At 46.7% G+C, this 23,696-nt stretch overlaps 1 protein-coding gene across 3 annotated transcripts in view; it reads right to left on the reverse strand.

The window, feature by feature from the left end:
* The window catches only part of MERTK (MER proto-oncogene, tyrosine kinase), a 53,459-nt gene that overhangs the window by 24,824 nt on the left and 4,939 nt on the right, over nt 1-23,696 (reverse strand). For all 3 annotated transcript variants that reach the window (XM_081854532.1, XM_081854533.1, XM_081854531.1), the window contains exons 2-8: nt 19,455-19,902; nt 17,818-17,918; nt 15,844-16,017; nt 11,800-11,886; nt 7,629-7,744; nt 1,206-1,389; nt 592-743 (exon numbers count right to left, since the gene is read on the reverse strand). In XM_081854532.1, the coding sequence (XP_081710658.1) occupies nt 592-743; nt 1,206-1,389; nt 7,629-7,744; nt 11,800-11,886; nt 15,844-16,017; nt 17,818-17,918; nt 19,455-19,902 (1,262 nt within the window). The remainder of the gene's footprint in view (nt 1-591; nt 744-1,205; nt 1,390-7,628; nt 7,745-11,799; nt 11,887-15,843; nt 16,018-17,817; nt 17,919-19,454; nt 19,903-23,696) is intronic.

Here is a 23,696-nt window from a genome sequence, read left to right on the forward strand (position 1 = left end):
GCAGCTGAAGATTTTAGGGCCAAATCTTCTTCACTCATTCATAAAGCCAGGGATATAGGATGAATGCCAAGTCTGGAGCAGTGCAGACTTAAGAGCTTCATGGTGCAATCCTGTGCATGTCTACTTAGAAATACATTCTTACTGAGTTCAGCAGGACTAACCATGAGAAAAGTGAGTGTAGGACTGCCACCTCAATCTCTTAACTGCTGCTAAATATCTGGGGCCATTTGCAGAAGGAACATCCCTTTCCCTGAGCAAATTCACCACTCTGCCTTAGTTGCATTTGTGCGATACATCAGTACCTGCATTTCCCTTAATCAGTGTTCAAAATAACTTTAAAAGCTCTGGTCAATAGGAACCTGGGTTGTTCACTGGCCTGGTTTGCATGTAACACTAACCCATAGTTTATAAACCATAGTTTAGCAAACCATAGTTGATCATTGGGCCCAGCCTTACTGCTTCTCTATGGTTTATAAAATACAATTCAAATATGCTTGGCAAACCAAGGTTTCCTGTTGGTCTAAAAATCTTGGCTATCATTAACCATTGTTTAGGGTGACATGTGAATGAAGGCATTGTTTCAATACTTACAAACACCTCTGAATTCTGCCACACATGAGAGATGCTGTAGCCTTGAAGTTCACCGTTCATCTGTGCAGAGGGAGGCTTTATCCACGTGACGATCACAGAAGAGCTGGACTCATTGACGGAGAGCGTGACATTCCCAGGCGGAGCAGAGGGAGCTGAAAAACACACAGTGGAAAAACAGAAGGCTGGTCATTTCCCCATTTTGTTGACTTTGGGAAGATGCAAGCTGCAGAATTGTTGGGTGGGAGCATACAGCATTCAAAGAACATGACAAAAACAAACATATGTAGATCACAAGATAGGCACAGGGTATGTAGGGCTTGCTAGTGTCTTCCACTCTTAATTTTTTTTTTAAGGGCTACATGCACTGCTTGAGTGGCACAGAAAGTGAATACCCATCTGCTAAGAAAATGGCACAGATACGAGAGCAGGGTGGGTGGGTGCGTTGCTCATCATCAGTGATGTCACTGGCGCTGTCCAATAGGCGCCCATAACATTCACACAACTACATTCCCATGCAGCAGCCGCTATCCTAATTGACAGTACAGTGGTACCTCGGGTTACAGACGCTTCAGGTTACAGACTTTGCTAACCCTGAAATAGTTTGTTTTACTTACCTCCTTCTGTTGTATTGGCAGTTATCCACGGGCTGAAGGCAGACCAGCCTACTTCGTTCATACAAGAAACACGGATGTTATAATCCTTCATGGCCCCCAGATTCTGAATACGGTACAGATGAGGGGGCACAGAAGTGTTGAAAACCAACACAGAGGCATTGCTTGGTGCAAAAGCATCCGTCACCTGAAATGAAGAACAAAAATGGTTAAGGCAAAGATGATTCAGCAAGGAGTTCCAAAGCTACAGACACAATTATCTGCCAACAGCCCTGTGTAATTTGCAAGAAGAGAAGTGGCAAGCCCGTCCTATCACCACAGAAAATAAGCATGTTGAACGGCAAGGAATGGCTCTGGGCTGAGCTCATGGGGAAACTTTCCTTTCCACAGAGTTACAGGAAGTGCCCAAGGCGAGAGGAAGAGAGGTTTCAAGGCCCAACACAAGCTTCAGAAACACATTTGGTGTCAAATCAAATTTTCTCCATGTGTTACTCATGTGAAGAGGGAAAGCAACTAGAAATTCCTGAATCTGCCTAGGCCTAGCTCTCACCTGAGTCATAAAATGAGCTGCAAATCTTCATAGTGAGAGCTTATGTGACTAGATGTGTCCAGAGAGAAAAAAAACATACAAATCCCTGCAGCTAGAAAATAAGGATGGCAGGGAGAAAGTAGAACCCTCATCCCTGACCTGCTATCTTTTTGTGTGCAGGGTGTCTGCTTGTTTGTTTTTGCAAAGACATTTAGTCTTTGTATTTAGCCATGTGATTTCCCACCTGCAGTCAAATAAAAGTCAAGGCAATGATTCTTACCTTCACCCTCAGTGGAAAACCATTTTTCTCTGTTTTGTTGCCCCTCTCAAATTATCATTAAAACAAGCCAAGTATGTTGTACAAGGGATGTGGGTGGCGCTGTGGGTTAAACCACAGAGCCTAGGACTTGCTGATCAGAACGTCGGCGGTTTGAATCCCCGCAACGGGGTGAGCTCCCGTTGCTCAGTCCCAGCTCCTGCCAACCTAGCAGTTCGAAAGCACGTCAAAATGCAAGTACATAAATAGGTACTGCTCCGGTGGGAAGGTAAACAGTGTTTCCGTGCGCTGCTCTGGTTCGCCAGAAGCGGCTTAATCATGCTGGCCACATGACCCGGAAGCTGTACGCCGGCTCCCTCGGCCAATAAAGCAAGATGAGTGCCACAACCCCAGAGTCGGCCACGACTGGACCTAACGGTCAGGGGTCCCTTTACCTTTACCTTTACATTGTGCGTGGCACATTTATCTTAATTTTTTTAAAAAAATTCTTTTTGCAAAACCCAGTCTCATTCTCCCTGCCTGTATTGCTCAAAGCTAGTCTCATCTCTGGCAGCATTCACTTCAGTGCTGCACACCAGCAGACAGAAAATGAAAATTAAGCAGTCCTTGATGCTACCAGATGCTCTGGCAGGCAAATACACAAGTGTAATCAAAACCAGCTGTTCCTGTTTTTGGTGTATTTCGTTTGCTATCACCTTACTGGCTCTTGTGTTCCCAAAGGTGTCTGAGGCCATTTGGTCCAGGGAAAGGAACCAAACCAAATGACACACCACACCGCCTTTTAAAAACATCAACACCATAGTAATTCTGGCCTGGTATTGAATCAAATGCTAAGAGCTCTAAAAGCGGTCTTGCCTTGGGGATTTTGAATGCTCTTGAATTCAGAAATCCTGTTCCTTTATCTGTAAAGTGGCCAGTTACAGAATATTAAGTCATAGGGTTTCTTTAAAAATATTATTCTTTTCCAATCTATTTCTGGAGTTTCAGCAGGAATGCAGCATCAAATACCATTGACGTGACAACATCGAGAAAGGAAAGGCATCACCCTGTTCCTGGTCCACCCACCGCAACTCACAAAAGCAGCTTATTAGAGTTTCCAGAAGGCAACTGGTGCTGCTTAAGCTGATACTGTGGAAATATCACATAGGAAACGCAGTAACCAGGCTCACAGATGCTTTTATGTTTCGGCACTAGAAGGAATACATCTGTGCAAAATGAGATAAGGGGGGGGGGGGAATGCCCTGACCTTTCTTAGGAACAAGACCCAGCTAGAGGAAATCCTGATGCTGCCCAGTTATCTGCATGTAAGGGCACTTCCTCAGCTGAATGAAACAATTATTTAAAAGCGGAGCATGATCACAAAGGGCGGCCTGCTGTGCGGATGTGACTCTGCACCCCTGCATTGCCCCGGACGTTGGGTTTCTGCCTGCATCCTGGGGATTTCCATTGGTCTACAACCAGCCATGGAAAGAACAGGGAGCAATGGGCTTGTGGCTTCCAGCCAAGAGTCCTTGTGACCTGTTTTAGCCAATCGTGGCAGTTTCAGAAGGTGTTGCTCGGTCACTAATCCATGAGATCTTGTGGCTCTGCAACGGATCTCTGCCTGGGATTTTTCTCTGTTCTGCACAGAACCTAGGGATGCTGGCAGATTCTGACGGAAACGAGAGCAGAAATCACTTATTCATCCAATGTCCAGAATGGAAATCAACCCAGCGAATATTTACTCTTGCTGTTGCTTTTGGTCTGCAAACAATACACCATTGAATTTTAGCCCCCTGCCATTTGCATCGAGTTTCCTTTGCATTTAAATGAACGGAGTGGAACAACGAAATTAAGTGGGTTGCATAATTTCACCAACATCGGGCAGCGAGATGAACAGCATAGTTTGTGGCAGAAGGCGGACTGCAGCAGAATGGAAGCGGTGGTGCATGTGACAAATACAGGGAAGAATGGAAAATGATGCTTTCTCCATCCCTTTACATAGGGATCTACTTGGTCCATTGAGCTAATATTGTCAACATTGACTGGCAGCAGCTCTTCGGGGTCACGGCCACAGTCCCTTCCCAGTCCTGCCAGGTGATGCCAGAAACTGAAGCATGAACTGCCTGCTTGCAAAGCACAGGTGGTATTCAACTAAGTTGTACTCAGAGTAGACCCGTTGAAATTAATGAACACGAGTCTATTAGGTCCACTAATTTCAGTGGGACTACTCAAGAGTAAAACTGAGCTGAATACCATCCCATGTGCCCTTCTCTTGAGTTACAGCCTTGCCCCATTTTTCTGTTTTCCAAAAATGTTTTCTGCCAGAAACGATAGTGGTGAGGAAAGAATCAAGGGAACACGTACCTGCCACCTTGCTGCTGTTCTCCTAGTCAAAATCACCCTTGAAGAAATATTTTTTTAATAAAGAAAAGAATAAAACAGCGCTGTTGGGATGCAGTCGAAATATGTACCTCGGGTTACATACACTTCAGGTTACAGACTCCGCTAACCCAGAAATACTAACTCAGGTTAAGAACTTTGCTTCAGGATGAGAACAGAAATCATGCAGTGGCGGTGCAGCGGCAGCAGGAGACCCCATTAGCTTCAGGTGATGCTTCAGGTTATGAACAGTTTCAGGTTAAGAACGGACCTCCGGAATGAATTAAGTACATAACCATAGGTACCGCTGTATAAAAAATGTCCAATAGCACCTTAGAGACCAACTAGGTTTGTTCTTGGTATATGCTTTCATGTGCATGCACACTTCTTCAGACCCTAACAGATACTGTTAGGATGCAGTTACTTGAGTTTGTGTATAAATGCGCAGCTGGACACTAATGAAGTTGTGGCTCTGTAGCTTATTGCCTTAAACCGGAGAATCCTGTTGCTTTTCTGGCAATCGCTAGCATGCTTTTGAAACACCCTTTTCCCCATCTCCAGCAGCAAATCAGTCCAACCACTCCTGATCACTCCGATCAGTCCTCCCGACCACTCAGAACATGCATAGGTGTTTTGTTGCCTGAACTAGCAGCTTCCATGGGATGTGGATTGCCACCAGCAGCATAATGTAAAGAGCAGAATGTTAAACGGAGCAGGGAGACTTAGTTCACAATCCCTGTCCAGCTGCAAAGTTGGCCGGTTATCTGCTCTCAGCCTAACCTACTTTGCAGGGTCATTGTGAGGATATGGGGAAAAACTTCTGCACTGCTCTGTGCTCTTTTATAGGGGGAAGTGTGGGTTGAAATGGCAGCAACAAAATAACTGATGCATCCTTGTGTTTTTGAGGTCATAAACGCTGGATGGCAAGAGTGTTGTTCCTCGTATCCCATTTCTCCAGGCGAAATAAACAAGCAAACACCCCCTGCTTCAGCATTCAACAGCTACATTAGGGGCTGCAGCCCTAATATACAGGCTGCCTCCACCCCCCAGAAATCAACGGGATGCAAGTTGTTGAACCATGTGGAGGATGGCAGCCCACAAATACCCTCCCCCCCCCCAGGAATTTAGGATGCACAAACTGTTATTGTGAAGCCGGTAGCTTCTGAGAAACCCCAAACGCCAACCGCTTAGATACCAAAACTATTTGGCTGCGCTCCAACATCCACACAGTTCTGTTCATTTGACACGGCGTGACCGAAGGGAAGCGAGATAAATTGCGTTCAGCGTTACTGTGAAATGTGTCAAATGCTTAAGCAGACGGTGCCTCGCTTGATAACTTCATTTTCAAACTGCAGAACGTTTTGCCGGTACAACAAGATCTTTGAAAGTTGAAATAGTTAAGGCAGAATTCACAGGAGGGGCAGGATCCAACCTTGTTGTTTTTTTCTCCAGCCACCATCCCAGCCAGAGGGCACTCAAGGCGACATGCAATAAAACCTAAACTCATTGCCATAAAACCCAGAGTTAAACATTTAAGAACAGCAACAGGAAAACACACAGACACCCTGCACACGTTCAACAACTTGGCAAACGAAAAGGTTTCTGCTTCCAGGAAAAGCATTAAAAAGAAGGGACCTCATCTGATCTCCTGGGAAAAGGAGATCCAAAGTGTTTTCTGTACAGTATCATAAAAGAATAGGCAGCTGTCTGACACCAGGTCAGACCATTTAGCTCAATACTGCCTACACAGACTGGCAGCAGCTCTCCAGAGTGTTAGACAGGTTTCTCTCCCAGGGATGCAACTGAACCTGGGTTCTTCCGCTTGCAAACTACCATCATCTTATAGCTGTGCCTCCCAAAATCTGGCACCAGTAACTATACAATCCCGACCCATACTGTTGACCAGGGCAGTTTGTGCATAGGCAGCCTTTGGGTGTATGCACATAGACACTGGCACAAAGGATGCCTAGAGCATGTGGAGTTTGAAAGCCAAGCTAGCAAGTGCCACCTTGTTTCTTTCCACTGTGCCGTCAGTTACACCTGTAATGGATGTTTGCAAAAAGCTTACGTATCAGCTCCTGAGAGCAAGGGCAAGAGAGAGGCATTGCGTGTGCCTGTCCCAGATATAGAACCCCTTTGCACCTGAAACTCGCCCCTCTGAGCACATTTCAGGAGTATTTTGAGGTCTACCTGTTTGGGCTGGCCCTCAATGCTTTGGGTTAGGTCTGCAAAGGACTTGTGAGACAGCAAGGTTTCATTCTGTTGCGCTGGGATCTTCTGCTCTTGTCCCCCCCCCTCAAGCCTGACGGAAAGGGCGGACTACGAATGTAAGTAAATCAATGAACTCAAAGGGAGCTGTGTTGCCGTTTCACCTGGGTGACTGAGCCAGTCATCACCAGACGCTTGCTGTTTAATTTCTTGCAGGCAGACACTGAAGGAGTTGACGCCAGGCTTTTGTACCCTGAACTCATAAAATTGACAACAGCCACCTGGACCTCGGTAGCTCAGATGACTCACTTATGAACTCTGATCGGAGTTCCTCCTACATGTGCCACCCAGAATTCTCTTTAAGAAGAACTGAAAATGCCAGTTGTGCATATTACTCTGAGCAATGAGGAAGGCGACTCTCTCTTTTTCTTTCCATTCACCCTTTGCTTTCTCTTCCTTTAGCCAAGCCTGGCTTCCAGGAACCCAGGTTAACAGAGGAGAAGCAGCTGATTCTTTATTTTCAATTTTATTCATTGCTTTAAAAAGAGCCTCAAAGCGACTTACAAAAAACCCCCAAAACAATAAAATAAAATAACCCAAACAGTAAAAATCATACTTAATGCTAAAAAAATGCAAAGTATCATTTCCTGTCCAGCCAAAAGATGAACACGAAGAACAGGCCGAAAGGACAAACCACATCAAGGTCCAAATGGTTGGTGACCATCGCAGGGTCTAGATATATTTCCCTTCTGCATAACACTAGTTCTGTTTTCAAGCTTCCCTTTGCAGGAAGGCAAACTAAGACACGCAGGGAAATCCTGATTTGCAGCAGTGCACCCAGAAGAATTGCCACATGCCGCCATATTCTGCAGCCTTGCAACAGAGGGCAGGGAAGTACCAATGACTGCAACCTTATGCTCACTTGCTTGGGAGAAAGCCTCAACAGGACTTACTTCTGAGGAGATTTGTATATATGACGGCACTGGAAGTACCATATGAAACATCAGGTAAAAGCAACCACACAAATGCTGAACAACGCATAAAGGCATACCTGAACTCTGCAGCGGCTCAAAGGCGAATAGCCATCAAAGCCTGGGATCCAGGACACTGCTATCGTGTGAGCTGTTCTGCTCCTCACTTGCACCTCAAGAGGAGGGGAAGGGATTCCTGCATTAGAAAGAGCAAGATCTTCAGCAATAGTGCTTGAATATGGCAGCCAGCACAACACACACACACACACACACACCATTGCCAGGCCTTCTGGACACCATGCAAAACCATCAGAATTGCTCCATTTTAAGCTTTGGGGAGGGGGCAGAAATAAAAATGGCCAAGCCATCCACTTGCCAAATTATGACCAGACAGTGCCCGCTATCCTATATGCCGGTTTACTCAAAATCAAGTTCCACTGTATTCCGTGGGGTTTAAGAGTCTGGCAGTGTGCTTAGGATGGCAGCCAAAAAAGACATTTAGTAATAATAATAAAATAATAATAATTTATTATTTATACCCCGCCCATCTGGCTGGGTTTCCCCTGCCACTCTGGGTGGCTTCCAACAAAGTATTAAAATACAGTGGTCTGTTAAACATTAAAAGATTCCCTGAACAGGGCTGCCTTCAGATGTCTTCTAAAAGTCTGGTAGTTGTTTTTCTCTTTGACATCTGGTGGGAGGGCGTTCCACAGGGCGGGCGCCACTACCGAGAAGGCCCTCTGCCTGGTTCCCTGTAACTTGACTTCTCGCAGTGAGGGAACCACCAGAAGGCCCTCTGCGCTGGACCTCAGTGTCCGGGCAGAACGAAGGGGATGGAGACGTTCCTTCAGGTATAATATGATGTTGTGTTTGTATATGTTCCTCTCCCTTCTTCCATGATGCTCAGGGTAAGTTTACGTGATCCGCCCCCCCCCCCAATCCCCACCTGTCAAGCACACACCCCACACTTTTTTACTCACAACCGTTGCAGAAAGGAGAGTGCTATTGCATTCAGGTCACTGTGAGAACAGGATGCTAGACTAAATGAGTCAGTGGCCTGATCCTGCAGGGGTCTTCTTAAGTGCTTATGCCTGCAGGGATTTGAACCCACGTCTCTGGAGTCTAAGCGCAACACTCTAGCTCAGGTTTGAGAAATCTGTGGCCCTCCAGAGGGTGGACTTCAGTGCCCACCCATGTCAGCCAGCATGGCTAAAGATCAGGGATAATGAGAGTTTTAGTCCAGCCACAACTGGTACCCCACGTCTGATTTTGCAGCTTCAAAGCACCGTTAAGAAAAATGGGTGAAGATGACACTACAGCCACAGGGTTAAGTCTGAGCTCTGCAGCATCCTGACCACTACCTGGGACTCTGGTTTTCACCTTAAGTGTTGCTCTTCTGCTACGAAGGGGAAAGATCCCATAAAGGACTTTAAATAAGTGTCAGTCTCTTCTGTATGAGTGTTCCAGACAAGGCACTGAAGGGACAGTGCAGGAACATCTGCTCCCACAAACACACATTGCTCCTGACTATACATCTACACATTGTCACAGTCTGGTTTTAATGAATTTTGAGTTATACAGTTTTATTTTTAAGTTGCTGTTAGCTCCCAGAGCAAGCTAGAAACACAAGTAATTTTAGAAAAATAATAGAAACAGTGTTATCCAAGCCAAAAGCCAATCCGTCTCGAGCAAACAAGAGTGTTGTTGGTTTTTTAAAAAAGGCTTGGCAACCAGTTTATTCAGGGATCACCAACCTTGAACACATTTGGAGTCTTGAGAGAGTGTTTTGGGCAACAACCCCCTACTCCAATCGCTTCTCTCCCCCTTCCCCTGAGTCACCACTACTCTGACAGGGAGAAAAGAGAGTCAGAGAGAGAGAAAGAAAGAGAGAGAAATATTGTGTGCATACACAGACCTATTGCTTGCTTTTTGCTGTTAAATCTGGGTAATAGTCAGATCTATTAGGATAAATACAGATTTGTGTGGTTTTTCTCAAGGTTCCCCACCCCCAAAAAGCCAGCATCAAATTAAAGTTTACATGCAGTAAAAAAATCAAAGATCTGGTGCTTGACAGTACCACAAAACCACTGATCCAATTTACAGATATTTATGGTTTTAAATACGATGACAACAAAAACAACCAATCACAAAACAATCAACCTATAAATGTGGGTTTGAGAGAATCCCTTGTAAAAATGATGAGAATCCATAAGGATCTGTGCCTTTGGTTCCATGGGAAAAAAATCACGCAATTTCAAAATCTGTTTTATGACGCGTGGAACTGGTTGGAAAGAAATAATGGAATAACTATTAGTTGACCATTTGAGGAATTACAGAATTATGAACTATTTTTGGAACACATTGCAAGAGACATAGCAAAGCAGAGCTAAGTATGATCTCTGTTCAGGACCCAAAATAACAATTTGCCTTATTTAGAAGTAAACTGTGTTCTTTCTGAGTCCTAAATCTAGGAAGATCCATGGAGAACAAACAAAGGAAAAGAAAGGGGATTTTTATTTTTACATTAGGCTGCTGCTAAATGGAATACCTTAACAAACTTGAGCAAAATAAAAAAATTCCTTCCAGTAGCACCTTAAAGACCAACTAAGTTAGTTCTAGGTATGAGCTTTCGTGTGCATGCACACTTCTTCAGATCTGAAGAAGTGTGCATGCACACGAAAGCTCATACCTAGAACTAACTTAGTTGGTCTTTAAGGTGCTACTGGAAGGAATTTTTTTATTTTGTTTTGACTATGGCAGACCAACACGGCTACCTATCTAAAACTTGAGCATTTATCCCAGGATCTTAAAAAAAATCTCTCCCGCTACGTAAAGTCCCCTACAATGTGTGTCAATCAGGGACAAAAGGATCCACTTCTGCCCAAAGTAAATTGGGGCCAATCATAACAGATAAAATATATGAATTTAAATCAATCTATTTGATATTCAGGTCCATCCCAAATCAACAGACCTCCATCATGCTTCCAATGACATCAATGAGAGCCAAATAGGACCTAGAGCAGAGCTTTCCAAACTGTGTGTTGTGACACATTAGTGTGTCGGCTGCAGTGTGTAGGTGCGTTGTGCAAACGCTCCCGGCACTCCTCCCGGGGCTGCAAAGGGGTTAGTTTATCCTCCGGTCTGCTAGTAAAACTGAATTACTGTGGCGTGAAATGATGCATGTCTAAAAAGTGTGTCATCAACATGAAAGGTTTGGAAAGCTCTGACCTAGAGGTTTCTCCAAACATTGCACGGGCAGAGGCAGTGAGAATCATCGCCTTGACATGGCTGTAAGCACATGCAGGGTCAGGGACGAGGATTCCTCTCCGTTGGGTGATGGAGGTGAGGACCCCGAACCTCAAGAGGAAAGGCATGCAGGACTAGCCCCCAGACTCCTGCTATCAGTCAAACCTTCAGGTCTGATGCTTCCTTGGCCTGAGCATGTAGCAGTTGTACCCTCTGACTCAGAAGACTCCACTGTAGAAGACTCAAAAGGACCTGAGACTCCATTGCTCCATCACTGTAGGAGATTCCTGGAGCCTTCATCACTGCTACATGCAAACCTGGGGCAAACCTGTTTGCCTTTTAACCCTAAATTCCCTAAATTGCTCTTCCCGAAACAGTGCACAAACTGAAACACAGCTATTCTAAATGGTCACTCTTCCAAATTTTGTGGTGGCAGTTCCCCAAGCAAATGCAGCGTACAAATATGTCTCTATTAGCATGCTAACAACAACAACAACAACAACAACAACTATTATTATTATTATTATTTACTATTTGTACCCCACCCATCCGGCTGGGTTTCCCCAGCCACTCTGGGTGGCTTCCAACAAAGATTTTTAAAGGTATGTGTCTTAGGGAAGATAGATGCAAAAATGCTGTTCAATAATTAAAAAATAACTTATTCCAGCAGGCATTTTAAGATAGTGTTTGGGCCTACTACGAAAGGTGCATTTTTCCATCTGAATGTTGGGGTCATAATGACAGATTTGCAAATTTCAGTCTGAATCATCTTTCAGGCTCTACCTCATCGCTAACGACAATTGTTGAGAAATCACGCAGAACAAATGCTGTCCAGAAATTGGCTGCGTAGCTTCCCACTAATATACAGGCAGGTTCTCAACACTCCCCTTGTGCTCATCACAGAATATCTGAACCTGAGCAAGTTGGAAGCAGTCAAGAATTACAGGCGTGCACCAGCAAGGCTTTAGCGGGAACAATCAAGCTCATGTCATACTTATCGCTGACCTTTTATATTGATTCGGGCTTCCGTCGATGTAGCCACACCCTTCACGTTATGAGCTTCGCAGTGGAAAATGGCAGTTTCGTTCAGACCTGCAGCCCAATTAAAACAAGGTGATAAATCATAAAATCAAAGTAAGGCAGAACAAAACGAGAATCTCAGCAAGGTGGCCAACAGGAATGTGATAGAGGAAGAAAGAAAAAGCCATTGAAACCACTTCTCCTCCAACTCAGCTTCCTTCATGAACACAAGACCACAGAAAGAAACCCGACTCCCAGGTGTTGTTTGTGACGATTTGGATAAACATCTCAAGTGTGGCACTTTGCTAACCGCAAGGGAGATTCTCTGTGGGAAAGACTGGCTCATTTTCTTTTCTTTTCGTAAAATTATTTCCCTTTGCCAAAGAAGTGATTGAACACTTTGACGGAGCTATTTAAAAACCTGTCCGTGCTGTCTGCTGTAGATATGGCCAAGCGGAGAACAAAGTCATGAAATGGAGAATGTCTGACAAACCGTCAGTGAATAAGAGAGGAAGAAGAAGAGTTTGGATTTGATATCCCGCTTTATCACTACCCTAAGGAGTCTCAAAGCAGCTAACATTCTCCTTTCCCTTCCTCCCCCACAACAAACACTCTGTGAGGTGAGTGGGGCTGAGAGACTTCAGAGAAGTGTGACTGGCCCAAGGTCACCCAGCAGCTGCAGGTGGAGGAGCGGAGACGCGAACCCGGTTCACCAGATTACAAGTCTACCGCTCTTAACCACTACACCGCACTGGCAGCTCGGTTGCTTTTACAGCAGCAGCATCCCCCAGCTTGGTAGCCTCCAGATGTTATAGACTAGGGGTCAACAAATTTTTTCAGTAGGGGGCCGGTCCACTGTCCCTCAGACCTTGTGGGGGGCTGGATTATATATATATATATTTTGGGGGGGGGATGAACGAATTCCTATGCCCTACAAATAGCCCAGAGATGCATTTTAAATAAAAACACACATTCTACTCATGTAAAAACACGTTGATTCATGGACCGACTGTGGGCCGGATTTAGAAGGCAATTGGGCCAGATCCGGCCCCCGGGCCTTAATTTGCCTATCCATGTTATAGACTAGCTGGCAGGAGTCCCAAACAGCAGGAGAGGACAAAAGCAGAGGTTACACCAGGCAGGGGAGGGGCTGTGGGCTACCATACCTTATTGGGACCACGACTGCCATCTTCCTTGTCAATTGGCCATGCTGGCTAAGTCTGAAGGGGGTTGGAGTCCAATAATATCTGGAGGGCCACTGGTTTCGCATTTCAGGATTACACCCCTAAACCAGGGCTTGCTGACTGGGTTTTCTGAAGGCAGAAGGAAAGGGGATTCCCCTCTGCCCAAGTGAGCTGCCTGTAATGCAATGGGACTTACTTTTGAGTAGACTTGCATAGGATTGTATTGTAAGGCTATCCTATACACACTTACTCAGGAGTTGACTATAGTCAGACATTCTTCCAATCTGCACTCGAATATGTGTTTTTTAGACACTTGGGCTTGTAGAAAGGGCAATACAAGTTTTTTGTTACTACAGTGGTAAAAGGTAAAGGTAAAGGGACCCCTGACCATTAGGTCCAGTTGTGGCCAACTCTGGGGTTGCGGCGCTCATCTCGCTTTATTGGCCGAGGGAGCCGGCGTACAGCTTCCAGGTCATGTGGCCAGCATGACTAAGCCGTTTCTGGCGAACCAGAGCAGCGCACGGAAACGCCGTTTACCTTCCCGCCGGAGCGGTACCTATTTATCTACTTGCACTTTGATGTGCTTTCAAACTGCTAGGTTGGCAGGAGCAGGGACTGAGCAATGGGAGCTCACTCTGTCATGGGGATTTGAACTGCCGACCTTCTGATTGGCAAGTCCTAGGCTCTGTGGTTTAACCCACAGTGCCACCCGCGTCCCTACTACAGTGGTACCTTGGGTTAAGTACTTAATTCATTCCATGGGTCCGTTCTTAACCTGAAACTGTTCTTAACCTGAAGCACCACTTTAGCTAATGGGGCCTCCTGCTGCTGCCAGAGCACTATTTCTGTTCTCATCCTGAAGCAAAGTTCTTAACCCGAGGTACTAATTCTGGGTTAGCGGCGTCTGTAACCTGAAGCGTATGTAACCTGAAGCGTATGTAACCCAAGATACCACTGTATAACCACTGCTTTTCCGTTCATTCATTCTACTTTAAACTCTACCTAGGGTGGCCAGATGGAAAAGAGAACAGGGCTCTTGTACCTTTAATAGTTGTGTGCAGAAAATGGATGTTCACCAGGTAGCCAGCTATTAAAGGTGCAGAAGCCTTGTCTTTCCCCCCCCATCTGGCCAACCTAGTTCCACCTAAGATGGAAGGCTCTGGCTTTGGGCAGAGGTAAGATTCACTTCTTTAGAAGCAACAAAGCCAAAAGCAGAAGAGACAAGCGAGGATTCCGCCCCCCCTTTTTATGTTGCTTGGGTGTAAAAAGAACAACTTGTCCTTCGCAGGCACAATGTGATCCACCCAGCCCTCTTGTTGCCCTCCCTTTTAGCGGGGCCTTATTCCATCCAAGCACTTGCTGAAACTGATGTGAGCTGAACAAGCAGCAAGGCTTGGCAGAATTCGCCTTGTGGCTTCTCCTGTGGGAAGTGCTTTGCAGTCTGGCTGGTGGGTGGACAGAGTTATTTGTAGATGGCTGGGATGACCTGATTTTTAAAAAGACAACTTCCTTCTTTTACTTATTTAAAAACAACAACCAAGGAAGAAAAACTTTGCAGAGCTTAAACAGCAGGAGTTTTCCTGATGTTTTAAGGTCTGCAACTTTCCCCCCCTGCCAAAAATCTGTATCTCTCCAGGGATAACTCAGCGGAACGTTCTCCTCATTCCAGCTGAATCATGGGAAGATTAAAATACCACACTTGGAATCATGTACCCAAAGTTAGATAATTTAACGTTGCCTTAAATTCTGATTGATTTCATTTCTTAATCCACCCATCCCTCCTCCACCTTGGAAGAAGGCAATTTTTAAATTAGCCTGCTAAGAGGCTAGCAGCTTGCACTTACATGTTGGATAAAGTTCTCCTTAATGACCAGCATGGAAACACAGACTAGTGTCTTGGCAGGCTAGTAACTTTGGTAAGTTTAATTTACAAGGCTGATAGAAGCACAGGAAGCTAGAGCTGGGCTCCTTGCTGTCATCTAGTCCAGCCTTCAGGTCATTGGAGTTATCGCGCAGCTACAACACCCCTGAAATACGACTGCTCAGCCCCTGCTTAATACCTCCAGTATGGAGAGCCCTCACCATTGTGCCAAGGCAGTTTCTTCGACTGCCAAACAGCTGTTACTGATGTGAGGTTTCCAACCTTCTTCCTGCAACTCCTAATAAATTTCTGCAGAACCTCAGATTTCCCAAGCATGCAGTTTGCAAGGCCTTTGGCTGAAAGCCAAGCAAGATAAGCAGCAGCTCGCTTCAGAAAACAAGACGTGCGGCCATGGAACGAGGCGAGATTTCATTCAGGTCAGCAGAAAGTAAAGCTCAAAAGAAACACTGCAATCTAAGGCAATCCCTGGTTAACTGGAGCTCGTCTTCTTTCTCTTTTCAAGTTCTCAAACCTTGAAAGTGACTTCACTGAGAAAATTAGCTAAGCTATTTTAAAATGGTTAAAAAAAAAGGAAATGCCTACCACATTCTGCAATACTGAAACAATTTTCTCAAAGGCTTTGGTAAGAACCAGATAAGCCACTTGAAGCGACCACACCCATTATAACAATCCCTTAAACCAAGGAAATTGTGGCTATCTCAAGGGGAAAAAATGCCACAAGGGCTCCTCCTTTCCCCCCAGCAATAGCTCTCTAGAAGAGCCTTCCCAGAAGCCCAGATAAAATGGTCCACAGTCAGGGATGCTGGATGCTGTGGTCCAAAGTATTTCGATGGCATGGTTACAGAGAGCTCCTGCATCTTTAATGCACAGCAAGCAACACCTGATGAAATTCCTTCTTCAACATACCAACTAAAGACACAAGAGCCCATCAAAGGGACTTGTCTCGAAAACTATTCGGCTCACCTGGCATGGCCAAGACAGAAGGAGAAATGTCAGCTTTCTTAGTAATTTGGCTGCTGTTCCAATGCCAGTGAATTGCAATGGGCTCCGGGGGCCCCACAGCATGGCAGGTGAGATTGAAGGGTGTGTTCCGGGTCACGTTCAGCCCCTGGGGCTGCTTAATGAAATACGGCAGTCCTGCCACGCAACAGGAGAGAAAGGATGGTTAGGCAGACTTAAGAGACCAAGTGCAAACTCCAAAGAGCAAATTGTAATAACACAGATCAGTAGGGATGATCCCATCATGGCAAACTTCAGATCTGGAACCTGGGTGTGTGTGTGTATCCTGGTTTTTTTTTCAGAGCAAGAGCAATTATGTCATCTGCCGGAGAGTCAAGGGCAACTGGCAGACCCTCCTTGCTCCTCTGGCAAGTGAACCGAAGTGATAATGAGGCTTTAGCATAAAGGAAGGGAGAGAAAGAGACAAATAATAATAATAATTTATTATTTATACCCCACCCATCTGGCTGGGTTTCCCCAGCCACTCTGGGCGGCTTCCATCAGAACACTAAAATACAATAACCCATTAAACATTAAAAGCTTCCCTAAACAGGGCTGCCTTCAGATGTCTTCTAAAAGTCTGGTAGTTGTTCTTCTCTTTGATATCTGGTGGGAGGGCATTCCACAGGGCGGGTGCCACTACCGAGAAGGCCCTCTGCCTGGTTCCCTGTAACTTGGCTTCTCACAGCGAGGGAACTGCCAGAAGGCCCTTGGTGCTGGACCTCAGGGCTGGGTGATGGGGGTGGAGACGCTCCTTCAGGTATACTGGACCAAGGCCGTTTAGGGCTTTAAAGGTCAGCACCAACACTTTGAATTGTGCTTGGAAACGTACTGGGAGCCAGTGTAGGTCTTTCAAGACCGGTGTTATGTGGTCTCGGCGGCTGCTCCCAGTCACCAGCCTAGCTGCCGTATTCTGGATTAGTTGTAGTTTCCGGGTCACCTTCAAAGGTAGCCCCACATAGAGCACATTGCAGTAGTCCAGCGAGAGATAACTAGAGTACGAGGTGGACACTTCTTTCCTTTTCTTTGATGGGCGTCCCCCTGCCCCCTACCATTTTGAATGGTAATACTTCTTTTGCAAGAAAGCTTTTAATTAGAAACGCGAACTGATGATGTATCTTTTGCTAAAGCATTTGACAAGTCGACCCTGTGGAATCAGAAATAAGCACCACTGAGATCAATGGAGCACCCCAAATTTGTGTACTCCCGTATGCAAGCCACTGTGATTTGCTCCCAACACTTCAAAATTTACCACTGCATGGAAAGAGTCCCAGATTCCTTATCCCTGGTCTAAAGAGAGGGTTTCCTCGAGGAAGCCCCACTACAGTTCACAAGCACGAGAGAACTGTCCAGAAAACACGGTTCTGCCTCTGACGGCACAACTCTGTGCACTTCTACTCAAGAAGGAAATACACTCCCAGGTATGGATTGCAGCATGATCCTGACTACCTGGGCATAGGGAAAGTGAGAAGCCAGGAGGCAACACTGACCAGGCGATCGTGCAGTTGAAACAAGGATGCCTGCCCTCTGTTCTGGAAGCAGATGGATAAAATACTGTATATGCATTTGCCTTTTTGAATGTAACATGGGTTGCAAACGGAAGACCGTTCATACAAGGCGTCTTTTCTCTCCCCTTCTCCCTCTTGCAGATCCCTTTACTCCTCAAAAAGTTTCTCCACAGGATCGGGGCGATCTACTGACCTTTGTAGGCTACGCCATGTGGATTTGCCGGAAGATAATGGGGGGAAATTGCCTGAAAATGGCATCTTCCTCCAGGTTTTTCTGCAATTTCCCAGATTAGTTCTGCGTTTAGTTCATTTTTTTCCTTCCAGTTCTCTCGGAATAGTCACTCTCATATTTGTTATACAAAATCTCCCAAGCTAGCTATTCATCCACAGTTTTACATTATCAAGTGCTTTCTTTCAAAACTAAGCATACCTTCCAACAGAACCAAAATAGGATCTGACATGATTTCTTCGCTGTTGACTTTCAGTTTGCAGGTGTAGGACCCGTTATCAGAGCGTAGGACATTGGGTATACTGCATGGGAGAGTGGGGAAAAGATTTAAAATTTTGGTTTTTTATTTAGAAAACATTTCTATTCCACCATTCATACACAGTAAGAAAACTGTGTATCCCCCCTCCCAAAAAAAAAGAACAATAAAATTGCAGTTCAAAATAGAATGGCCAGTAAGTTAATAAGAAACCAATGGATGGTATTATTATTATTTAATACTACCGAGTGCCAAGAAGACATAAAAGTTAATTGCACACAATTGTTAAATTATGGGATAATTAAAATATACCATAATTAAAATACACAATAAAACGATTCAATTGAAACATTAAAATATAACTGCCCATGATTAAAATGTGCAATAAAATAGCACAGCAATAAAAAACAGCAGGCTCTTGGCTGTGAGTCCTGGAAGACCCGCTCTCTTCTTTTGCAGGCCTTTTCCCACCTGGCCTGGAAGGGTAAGGCCCTGACTGACTCCAGCTACAAAATATGAGACTGCTGAACAGAATCTTGGACAGGGCTGGAGTTTTGTTGTGGGTGAGTGGTTGTCTCTGGGAAATTTTTGTATCTCTATTTTGTATCTGATGATTTATGTGGAAATTGTTCAATTTGGTTGGTTTGGTTCAGTTTGATATTTTGTTTATTCTTTATGACTACTATTGTTATGTCTGCAGTTATGTAATTTTTTTATATGCTATAAACTGCCTTGAACACGGTTTTAACTTTAGAAAGGTGGTATACAAATAAAATGATTGATTGATTGATGGTAAAGACATCAGCAGCGTAAACAGGTGCATCTTCGGAGGCCGGCGGAATGCCAATTAAGATGCAGCATCCCATAGAATGCTTAAATACAACACTGGTGAAAAAGCCTGCCTTTGCATCCAAACAAACTAATAGGCCATGTTAAGGTTACGTGGGTTCAATCTGTTGGTGTTAGTGACCTTACTGGGCCATGGAGTGGCCAGTCAAGGCGCAAGAAAAATAGAGAGTTTCCAGCAAGTGCCCAAATTGCATCAATGCAGGCATTTGTTACACTTCAGGTAGATCAGGTGTCAGCAAACTTTTTCGGCAGGGGGCCGGTCCACTGTCCCTCAGACCTTGTGGGGGGCCGGACTATATTTTGAAAAAAATATATAGTGGTACCTTGGGTTAAGTATTTAATTCGTTCTGGAGGAACGTTCTTAACCTGAAACTGTTCTTAGTCTGAAGCACCACTTTAGCTAATGGGGCCTCTTGCTGCTGCTGTGCCGCCAGAGCACAATTCTGTTCTCATCCTGAAGCAAAGTTCTTAACCCGAGGTACTATTTCTGGGTTAGCAGAGTCTGTAACCTGAAGCGTATGTAACCTGAAGTGTATGTAACCCAAGGTACCACTGTAATGAACAAATTCCTATGCCCCACAAATAACCCAGAGATGCATTTTAAATAAACGCACACATTCTACTCATGTCCTAAGTCTCCTGAGGCTTTACGATTCTAACTCGTGCTTTTCCATATTTTCAAGATATTAAGCAGCTGCTGACCGGACTTTTTAACTGTACAGAGGTTACTTACTTGAAAGTAGATATCATGGTGGTCACTTCATTGTCATCAAACTGAAAATACTGGCTGGCTATCCTATCAGCACCAACGAGCTCCTTCCCATTCTTCCACAAGGAAATGAGCACCGAGTCGTGGTTGATTAGCCATTTAGGAACACTGATAGAGCAATTAAACTTTATGTCCATGTGCTCAGCAACCACGATACTTCCTACTGTAGGGTTGAACTTAAACGACCCAAGAGGGTGAGCAGATTTGCCTTCCGTAGACGTGAGCTTATTCATTTTCACAGTATTGGAGTCTACGGGACGTGTTGGTGCATAGATTGTGGGAGTGCTGTTTATCCTGACCTCCAAGAAGCGGGGAAATCGGTGTGCGCCATTCGAGTCCTTTAAAGGTGAGGGTGATTTTACGGGTGCCAACGAGTTGAATCTCTTCGCTTCTTGTTTCACTTCAACAGGACCTGCAAATTAAGACACACGGTTTGGTCAAGTTTTTTGTTCCAACATTCCCCCTTACCTACAGCATCTTGCCTTTGTCTACACTGGGTGATGGAATACAGATTATCAGATGGTTTGAGGGTGTTGACAGGGGAGGCGACTTTGCAAAGAATCACAGATTTGGAAGGGACCTCAGTGAAGGCTGGGCCATTGGGGCAAATGGGGCACTGCCCTCTCCCAAACACAGCCTGCCTCCATGTATCCCACTCAAGTAATAAGTTATACATTTTAGATAATATCTTGACCCTGGTTGCTAATAGCGCCTTTTCAACCTGCGAATTCTTTTCTGCAAATCCGTATTTTTTAATCAAGCTTAAATATTGCACTATTCTGAAGGAAATCAGCCCTGAGTGCTCACTGGAAGGACAGATCCTGAAGCTGAGGCTCCAATACTTTGGCCACCTCATGAGAAGAGAAGACTCCCTGGAAAAGACCCTGATGTTGGGAAAGATTGAGGGCACAAGGAGAAGGGGACAACAGAGGACGAGATGGTTGGACAGTGTTCTCGAAGCTACCAGCATGAGTTTGACCAAACTGCGGGAGGCAATGGAAGACAGGAGTGCCTGGCGTGCTCTGATCCATGGGGTCACGAAGAGTCGGACACGATTAAACGACTAAACAACAACAAATATCGCACTCAACTGTTGATAAACATAACCAATCTGTCACATGATCTTTTATCTCTCCATACTCTTTCAATTTGTAATCGTCCCCAGTGACAATTAGCAGGTCTCTCCAGTCTCTCCAGCAGCAGACTCCAGTCTGTCTGTATGTTATTTTTTCCCCCTTGCCAGGGCTTCTGTTGGTGACAGCCACATCAGTGTTTTCCTTTCTAATAGGTTTTTATATTTCCCCCATACTCTAAAGCAGTGTTTCCCAACCTTTTTTGGGCAAAGGCACAATTGTTTCATGAAAAAAATCTCGAGGCACACCACCATTAGAAATTGTTTAAAAAATTAACTCTGTGCCTATATTGACTATATATAAAGTAACTCTCTTTAATAGGAATCAAATAAACACAAAGAAAGTATTTTATAATTACTTTATTATGAAATAGTAAGTACCATATTTTTCGTCCCATAGGACGCTCCGTCCCATAGGACGCACCTACTTTTTTGAGGGGGGAAATAAAGGAAAATTTTTTTTCCTTTATTTCCCCCCCAAAAAACCAGGTCGGGGAACAGTGGGATGGCGGTGCTGCGCCTCCCCGCTGTCCCCCGAGCTTGTGGGGCTGGCCCATGTCTGCCTGGCGCGAGGGGCGCTCTGCTTCAGGGCGCCCCGCGCGTCCGGCGGCAGGCTACAGTCCGCAGCATGGGGAACCCTCTGTTTCAGGGCGCCCCATGCGCCCCCCGGGTGCGCAAGGCTTGCCAACACGAGCGCGGAGCACGGGGCGTCCTCCGAAGGGCGCCCCGTGCTCCGCGCTGCCAGCTGCCGCCCGCAAGCCTTGCGCTCCTGGGAGGAGATCCCCCGGGTGCGCAAGGCTGGCCAACACCAGCGCGGAGCACGGGGCGTCCTCCGAAGGGTGCCCCGTGCTCCGCGCTGCCAGCTGCCGCCCGCAAGCCTTGCGCTCCCGGGGGGAGATCCCCCGGGTGCGCAAGGCTGGCCAACACCAGCGCGGAGCACGGGGCATCCTCTGGAGGGCGCCCCGTGCTCCGCGCTGCAGGCTGCTGCCCGCAAGCCTTGCGCTCCCGGGGGGAGATCCCCCGGTGCGCAAGACTTGCCAACACCAGCGCGGAGCACGGGGCATCCTCTGGAGGGCGCCCCGTGCTCCGCGCTGCAGGCTGACGCCCGCAAGCCTTGCGCTCCCGGGGGGAGATCCCCCGGGTGCGCAAGGCTTGCGGACACCTGCGCGGAGCACGGGGCGTCCTCCGAAGGGCGCCCCGTGCTCCGCGCTGCCAGCTGACGCCCGCAAGCCTTGCGCTCCCGGGGGGAGATCCCCCGGGTGCGCAAGGCTTGCGGACACCAGCGCGGAGCACGGGGCGTCCTCTGGAGGGCGCCCCATGCTCCGCGCTGCAGGCTGCTGCCCGCAAGCCTTGCGCTCCCGGGGGGAGATCCCCCGGGTGCGCAAGGCTGGCCGACACCAGCGTGGAGCACGGGGCGTCCTCTGGAGGGCGCCCCGTGCTCCGCGCTGCAGGCTGCTGCCCGCAAGCCTTGCGCTCCCGGGGGGAGATCCCCCGGGTGCGCAAGGCTCGCGGACACCAGCGCGGAGCACGGGGCGTCCTCTGGAGGGCGCCCCGTGCTCCGCACTGCAGGCTGCTGCCCGCAAGCCTTGCACTCCCGGGGGGAGATCCCCCGGGTGCGCAAGGTTTGCGGACACCAGCGCGGAGCATGGGGCGTCCTCTGGAGGGCGCCCCGTGCTCCGCACTGCAGGCTGCTGCCTGCAAGCCTTGCGCTCCCGGGGGGAGATCCCCCGGGTGCGCAAGGCTTGCGGACACCAGCGCGGAGCACGGGGCGATGGGATGTGGGAGGGAGCTCGCTCCCCGCCCCGCGTGTGCTCGCCGCCGCCGCCCCGCCTCTCGCCGCCCGACTCGCCCGCCTCCCTCCCACGGCACACCAGCCGACGTCCCGCGGCACACTAGTGTGCCGCGGAACACCGGTTGGGAAACACTGCTCTAAAGAGATTTTTCCTGATTACGTAGTTTGAAAAGCATGCCGTCCAAATTTTAGATCATGCCCTTCCAGGTCTAACAGGTGGCTGTTTTTTAGTAAGATCCATTCTTTCAACCAGCATGAACATGATGCGTCAAAGTATCATTGTAAGTCAGGGAGGGCAAAACCACCTCTCTCTTTGGTGTCAATTATAATTTTATGTTTCATCCTGGGTTTTCTTCCCTGCCAAATAAACTTAAGATAGATCTTTCTGCCATTCCTTAGAATTTTGAATATCATTAACTATAGGTGCTGTCTGAAATAGGAATAGCATCTTTGGGAGTATATTTATTTTTATTAGGCGTTCTGTTTTGGTGACGGTAGCCCTGGTTTAAGCAGCCATTTGGTATCTGAGTTTCCAGCACTGGGTTCAACCAAAATATATTGTCCTGTAACTGAAGTCCATTTGTCCCTCTGGGGGAGAGGAGTACAGTGGTACCTCGGGTTAAGTACTTAATGTTGGGATTCAGAACTTACAGGGTTAAGATCTGAGTGATGCCTCACATTCTGACGTTAGGTTTGGAAGGTGGGAGGAGTTTTTCTCACTGTTCCTTTGTCTTTGAAGGAGAAGGAAGCAGTTTGCAATGGCTGCGAGGAGCCCTGGAGTGTATGTCTAAGAAATGCCGAGCTGTAAATATTCTGCTGCAATAAAGAACTGATAAATGGACACACAAGTGCCTGATGTGTGTTTGTCTGGACCTAAGCAGCAGCAGCAGCTTTTTCCGCTGTGTTTTTACTCTGCAAGGCGTGACGGCAAGGAGCAGATTAGCGCAGCTTGAGGAAGCGCACCGGACCGCTGTAAAGGGCTAATTGGGATCGTAAAGTAATTAGCCACGTCACGCCTAATTACCCGAACACTTAATTCATTCCGGAGGTCCATTCTTAACCTGAAACTGTTCTTAACCTGAAGCACCACTTTAGCTAATGGGGCCTCCCGCTGCTGCCGTGCCGCCGGAGCACAATTTCTGTTCACATCCTGAAGCAAAGTTCTTAACCCGAGGTACTATTTCTGGGTTAGCGGAGTCTGTAACCTGAAGCATATGTAACCCAAGGTACCACTGTACCAGTCTTTGCTCTTTTTTATGTGGCAGCCCTCTGGGGATTTGAA

Source organism: Podarcis erhardii (assembly GCF_964252035.2).
Source record: "Podarcis erhardii genome assembly, chromosome: 3".
NCBI classification, from domain to species: domain Eukaryota; kingdom Metazoa; phylum Chordata; class Lepidosauria; order Squamata; family Lacertidae; genus Podarcis; species Podarcis erhardii.